This window comes from Canis lupus, chromosome 27, assembly GCF_048164855.1.
Source record: "Canis lupus baileyi chromosome 27, mCanLup2.hap1, whole genome shotgun sequence".
In the NCBI taxonomy this organism is placed as follows: Eukaryota; Metazoa; Chordata; class Mammalia; order Carnivora; family Canidae; genus Canis; species Canis lupus.
The window spans coordinates 22202624-22209741 of record NC_132864.1 but is presented as its reverse complement, the minus strand read 5'-3'; the positions used below and the strand labels follow the sequence as shown (position 1 = coordinate 22209741).

Genomic DNA, 7118 nt, shown 5'->3' with positions numbered 1-7118 from the left:
TCTGGAACTTTTCAGTTAGAGGAACCAGCAAACTCTTATGTTTTGTTCTAGCCTTTAAAAACATTTAAAAAAATTTTTTTGTCACTGGCTGCTGAAAGTATCCCCTGGCTGATGCCCTTGGTCAATCCTTTTTCTAACTGCTTCTTGGAGTAGAGCAAGGATGATCTCAGCCTTGCAGGAAGCCCTGGAGTAGCCCATAATTCCACTTTATCATTATGAAAGTTCTCTGCCAGGTCCTGAGGACCCAGTAAGAATCAGACCTGCTCTGGATCCCAGGGATCTCATTTAGTGACTTCAGTGGGAAGAACATTTTCAGTGCCTCTTGGGAGGGCAACTCAGGCCATGGGTTCTGAGTTGATACCTCTCTAGCCCCACCTCCAGCCTCTCTTTGTTCTTCCCTATAGGCTTAGGCTGGGATCCAGGAGCCCACTCTGGTTATGAGAGTCTCTAGGAGAAATTTAGGAGCCCCAAGAAAACACAACTTGCACACCATGATAAACAGGCTTACTTAAAACCATTTTTATTCAGCCTCTCAGCAACCCTTCTCATTTAATTTAGGAAAAAGATTGGGGACCCAAACACAAACAAAGAAGAAACGAGATGTCTGAAACAGAAATCAGGACCTAATACACTGGAATGACGCTAGGATCTCTGCGTGCTGAGAATTCATGGCCCTGTTTCAGTTTTCTCCTGGGACAAGTGCTGGCTCATGGCAGGCATCCAAGTGAAATGACAGGTGGAATCTGACGTTCATCTCAACGTTTATTTTTTTGCTAGGGTCCAGGATTTTAACAACCTCCTGAGATTCATAGTAATCTAAGAACAATGCTTTGTCTTTGTATAGCACTTAGAATCTCCCCCCAGGGGCATTCCCATCTATTACGGCGATTAATTCTCATAACAACGCTCTGAGGTATGTAGCAGGTAGGTGTTCTTATGTCCATTTTCTAGATGAAGAAATCCGAGGCACTCAGAGGCTAAGAAACTTGCCTAAAATCAGCTTGCATAGCTAGTTAGTGGCAAAAGAGGCATTGGGACTCAGGTATTTTGATTCTCAGCCTCATGTTTATTCACTTAGAATAAGCTGCCTTTTCTCTTGCTTAGGAAAGTTCATTATCACTGTGTTTCTAATGAGTTCTTGAAGTTATTTTTGCCATATATACATATCCTCTGATGTGTTAATCCCTGGATATTTTCTTTGAGTCCACTTATTTTTCTTGAGTAAATTTATTTGAATAGAAGCAATATATCACATGCCTAAGGGGAAACTGTAAATGGAAGGTAATTAATATAAGAAATACAACAAAAACAGGACTGTGCTACTAAAGTTCTATCTAGACAGAAGACTTTGAACATGAGGCCTGCTCTTTCTTTAAGAAGATGGGAAAAGAGCTAAAGTAACACAAGTGTGTTAAGGACCCATGAGCACTAACCAGAGACTTTCTCTTTGCTGTAATCAGCATTGGAAAAGACTAGAAAAGGGGAAACATATTTTGTGACTGGCGTCACTTAATGTTGTGCCTATAAAGGACTTAAAAATGTCCTTGTGTACCACCAGTGGTACACACCTTGCATTCTGTGAGACACTGGGTTGGCGTGTTCTGGTGGGCAGAATTATAGCATCATTAAACCAGTACAATCACACCTGAAGGGGTTGCATTTGCCAGAAAAGAAATACAGTGGGTAGCATCTTCTAGGTTGGCATCCAGGAAGATCAAAGATCATGCCTGAGACTTACTAAAAAGAGAGAGGGAGAGTTTGGAATAAAGCACATTCCATAAACACAGCCAGTTTATTTCCGAAACTGGGATGGGGAAGGTGCTTCTGTACCTAGAATTGGCCATTAAGTACATTCTCGGAGTCTTTAAGTGGGGAGTGAAGTGACCAGTGGTGGATGCAAGCAAGGGAGGGGATCATCGGAAGACAAAAGGCCAGAAAGCCCCTTCATTTGTTTCTTTAGTGACTGATGGAATTTTGGGGGTTGTGGCGGGGATGGAGGAGGACTCACTAGCTACAACATGTAAAATACATGGGGGAAAAAAAAAAACCCTGTGCAAATTACACTCTGTCGGACAACTTTAAACATGCTGCAAATGTTTGTGCCCAGCTTTGCAGACAACAGCATCCATTGCTCTTCCTAGGATCCCCCTCCCCCCCATTAGAAGAAATGAGATTTCCTGAGGCTCATCTCAGCAGAAGAGGAATGGACACAGAGGCTTTCCCTAAACTCAGACAGCGAGATTTGAGTTTTTCTTTTCTTTTTTAAGTCAACGACTGGCTGATCTGGCTCTGCTGCTTGGTTTTCCTTAATTTTGGATTTTTTTTCACTTTTCTTTCCTTTTTTTTAGCCTTTCTTTCTTTCTTTTTTTGTTTTAAGTTCATTTGCCAGGGACCTGCCTCTGGAGAGTCCTGGAGGAAGAGATCTCACAGTCTGAAGTCAAGGGCCCATTCCTCAGAAACTCCTGTGTGTGGATGAGGTCCATCCTCCGTGCTTGCGGCTGACTGCTGGCCCGCTCAGGCGCTGTGTGGGACAAACAGACAGTAAGAAAGAGAGAGAGAGAGCAGGCCTAAGCTTTCTTGGCCCAAGGGTTTCCATTCTCTATAGGATCACTCTGATTAAACAAGCCCGGGTCTGGACCAGCACATCTGCATACTTTTGAGACTAAGTGTGGGTTTCCTTTTGAGAAACGTTTATCTGGAAACATTTGATTTTACACTTGGTGCATACAAAAAACCAACAACCCACAAATGATACAGATGCAGCAAAATGCTTCATGAGCATTTCTGAACCTTGTTCTCCTCAAAAGCTAGCAGCACCATTAGGATTTGGTGTGTGCATCCTCCAGTTGTTTTTCTCTGTAGTTAAATCCATAACTATGCACTTAGAAATTCATCTTGTGTGTGTTTATATAAATGAGATAATGATATACCTATATATGGTGTGCATATATCATATATATATGATATATATGACATATATATATATTCATTCATTCATTTATTCAATAAATATTTACATGCCAGGCAGTGCTCTAGATGCTGGTAATGACACAGTGCCCCACAGCTACATGGTAAGTACCATGTGTCAGACACTGTGCTTTATACAATTTAATCTTCACAGTCCTGTGGGCTAGGTACTATTTTATTCTCATTTTACAGATGGGAAGACTAAGGTACAGACTGGTTAAAAGACATGCCCAAGAGCACACAAGCTACTTAGGGGTAGAACCTGCATTTAAACCCCACCAGTTTAGCTTCAAAGTGAAGCTAAGGGTGCTCCCTTAGGTGTTGTGCTCTATTAGTATGGGCAATGACAGAAATGAAAATGTTTTTGGAGTTTTCATCCCAGTAGGAGGAGATAGACCATAAAAATATACGTGATTATATGTACATTAATCTATAAAATGTATAATTATGAATCAATATATTATGTAAGTTATATATAAATATATATATAGTTTCTCAGGGAGTGGCAAATATTAGGAAGAAACATAAAGTTGGGATAAGGGGACCAAGGGAAGGAAGGTGGGCTGCTATTTTAGAGAAGTTGCTCAGAGGTAGCCTCTGCTAACATAGAAGCAAGCATTTAAAGGAGAGATGAGAAGAAGCCATGTGGATATTAGGAGGAAGAAAACTCTAGGTAGAGGGACCAGCAAGTGCAAAGGCCCTGTGGCAGGAGCATACTTGTATTGATCAAAGAAGAGAGAGGAATTCAGTGTAGCTAAAGTGGAGGAGTGAGGGGAGATGTGCGCTGGGAGATGAAGACAAAAAGGCAGCAACCAGATCATGTGGGGCCTTGTAAAGCCATAGTATGGGAAATTACCTGTGTTTAAACTGCAGTGTGGCATTCCATCCTATGAATAAACAACTGCATATTTAATCATTTTCCAGCTGATGGCCATTTAGGTTGTTTCACAGTTTCCCCTATTTCAGACAGAGCTGGAATGAAAATCACTGCACATCCTTGGTTCTCCACCCTGGCTTCATTAGAATCCTCTGGAGAGCCTTAAAATCTACCAATGCCTGGCCCTATCACTGGAGATTCTAATTTAACTGATCCAAGGTGGGCCCTGGGCATTTTTTTTAAATTCCCCAGGTGATTCTAATGTGTAGCTAGGGAAGAGAGGCACCATTTTATATCCTTTTTGTGCACCTGTATCTAGGGAGGATACCCTGAGGTAGAATTGCTGAGTGGGTGGACACATGGATTTTAAAGTTTAATAGATGTTTCCAAATTGACCTCCCACAGACTGTCCCAATTTACTCTTCTACTAACAGTGTTGTATCTAATTCTTCACACTCTCACCAACCTTGATACTATCCATCTTTTTAATTGTTTCAATCTGGCAGACAAAAAAAAAAAAAACATATCATTGTTGCTTTCATTTGTGTTGGCCTAGTTACTGGTAAGGTTGAACATCTTTTTCGGTTATTTTGATTTCTTTGTCAAAGTCTGCCAGTTTATATCCTTTACAAAGCTGAAATCTTTCCATTGTTACTGATGACTTAGGTGTGACTTGGCTTGACTCCAGCTTATCAGAACCAACAAAGAAAAGCCCTCTGACCTTCTGGAAGTAGGTAGTGTTCCCCATTTTTCATCATGGAATCACAAGAATTCTCTGAAGACATATCTATGCAGAACAAACCCCAGGAAGTTTTACTCTAACCAAATCTTGTAGGGAAGAAGATGGATTTGCTTGTACGTTTCTGCAAAGAGGCCAGTTTCTTGCTTCTTGCCCTCCATGATACATATGCTCACTTCTAATCCTAATGCAACTGAAGGATATTTTGAGGCCAGGACAGGATTCATGCCAGGTTGTTGTAAGACATAAGCCTTACCATTGCATAATGGGTTAATATCTGCTAACTTTGTGTCTGCTTGTGGTAGACTACCGTGGGATCCTTAATCCAGTTAGGAGGTCAAGTTCTTCCTTGATGGAAACTTCAGAGCATGAGGATTTTATTGCAAGAATGACAAACAGCATTTTGAATACATGGGAGGGGTGTGCCTGGCTATTTAGATGCCTACAAGGCCATCCAGAGATGTCAGTTCAATGGAGTTACATTGCATGTGCATTTAACTTATGATGAATGAAACATTGGTGTTTCTCAACAAGAGGAAAAGCAACCATTTAAATGGAGCTGGAGATTCTGGCCATCGCCACGTTCCATGCTCATGAGCATGGATGGGCATATGATTCCTATTCCTTCTGTGTGAACTTGGAGCATGGTTCCAGTGTCTATTTCAGCTTCTACTCAACCCAAGGAACATCATCTCTTCCAAAACTGGTGGGAACACTGGCTCTCTTCAGCTGACCAGGATACAGGCTGTGAATCTCTAATAGGGCATCCCTGTATGGATGCTTCCAAGATGAATTTTGATTACCCTCAAAGTTCACATGATGTCCTGACATTAGAACCTCACCCCCGAGTAAGATGAAAGTGCATTGAATGTCATTTGTCATATTTGTGGTTGACAACTCTCATCTGTCTTACATCCAAGCTTTGTCAACTGTTTTTGCTGCTAAGGAACTCCCCCTGAATTCTTCAAGGCATCAGATATGTTACCATCAGCTTGATCATGAGGAGAGAGGGAAGAACAAATTTGGAAGGCATGTCAAGTTTCTAGGGAGTAGGGAAGAAACAGCAGTAGCTGAAACTTCTACCTGGTATCTTAGGATGTAAAAAAGACCTATTTTGTGGCATATGTTCATGCATGCAAGAATGTTCTCCATTAAATGCGAAGCCCTAGAACAGTGGTTCTACAATTTCAGAATACCTAGAACTATCTTGGGTGGGTGTTGCTTGTGATAATGCATATTTCAGGGTCACTTGGGTTCTTGATTCGAGGCCAGGAATCTGCATTTTTACAAACATCCCAGCTGAAACTGTCATAGGTGGCTCCAAGACTTTGAGAAATACGATGGGAATAACCTCACTTTATTCGAATCCTCAAGGCACCAGCAGAAAGTAAAAGCCTTCAGATAGTTTGATTTAGGCTGGGGACTTGAATGTTTCGATCAATAAATAGACTGCAGCAATATTTAAATGTTTGAGCTCTGTGCGATTCATTTCTCTACTTTTCCTAGAAGCTGGAGGGCAGCGAATTTTCTGGCCTGGAGAGTCTGTGAGTTTCTGATTCCATCTGCACCAGAATACTTCTCTTCTGGGAGCCCTACATTCTGTACCAAGCTGTTGAATGTTTCATTGTTAGTGATTCCCAGTCCTTGTGGATTTGGTGTCACAAAACTCTTTGCTCCAACCACCACATGGCTTACAGAGATATCCTGCAAAATTAGGATGAATGAGACATTTTTTCTGATTTGGGATACTCTCATGACCCCAGTCTGTCCACCTGGGATTTCCATCATCTGAGGGAGAAGAGATTGGTTACAGTTCTCTTGATAAGGATACAGAGTAATTTTTTTTTAAAGGCAGGGACTTCAGGATTCGTTACAGTGTTGTTGATAAGGATAAAGAATACTTTTCTTTAAAAAGGCAGGACCTCATGAGTTTTTAAAAGGCAGTTGTTTACTTCAGACGGTTTTTGATTGAAATTCAGAGAAGTCACATATTCAAGGATTTTTGTCTCATGTCCAGACTTGGGCTCCTCTAAAGTCAGACTTCCCCATCTCCCCCCCCCTACACACGCCGCCGCCCCCCCCCCCCCGCCCCCCCTATGGAAGCCCTGGCTGCCTTGAGGATTGTTACAAAAGATCCTCCCCTGTGAATGGGTCTGTCTCCTTGGTGGTAACCTGACTCCCCTCCTTGGCATTGAGTGAGCCCTAACACAGTTAGGGTGATGAGTTTGCTAGTGGGAATGAAAACTGGTCACTCTGTTAAAGCCTAGCTTCGTTGAGTGCATTCTTCCTTGCGGGTTTGGGAGGGAGGACGTTTGGCAAAGAGTATTATCGTAGCCACCTGCATCTAAACCCCAGGGCGGGAACGGGGAGCTGGGAAATGCAGAATCTTGGGCCCCACTTTTGATTTTACGACTTGGAATCTTTTGAGATCGGGCTCCGATGTCAACTTATTTTAAACCTTCCAGGTAACTTGCATGCAGCTCCAAGTTAGGGAACCTCTGCCTTAGTAATTCCATATTGCTGTTCAATTCCTCC

General features: G+C 42.0%; 1 protein-coding gene across 1 annotated transcript in view; it reads right to left on the bottom strand.

Annotated features, from left to right (window-relative positions):
- Positions 1 to 495: 495 nt before the first annotated feature.
- TMEM233 (transmembrane protein 233) overlaps positions 496 to 7118 on the bottom strand; it is a 35340-nt gene continuing 28717 nt past the window's right edge. The window contains exon 3 of the mRNA XM_072802738.1: positions 496 to 2521. Within this exon, the coding sequence (XP_072658839.1) occupies positions 2515 to 2521 (7 nt within the window). The 3' untranslated portion in view covers positions 496 to 2514. The remainder of the gene's footprint in view (positions 2522 to 7118) is intronic.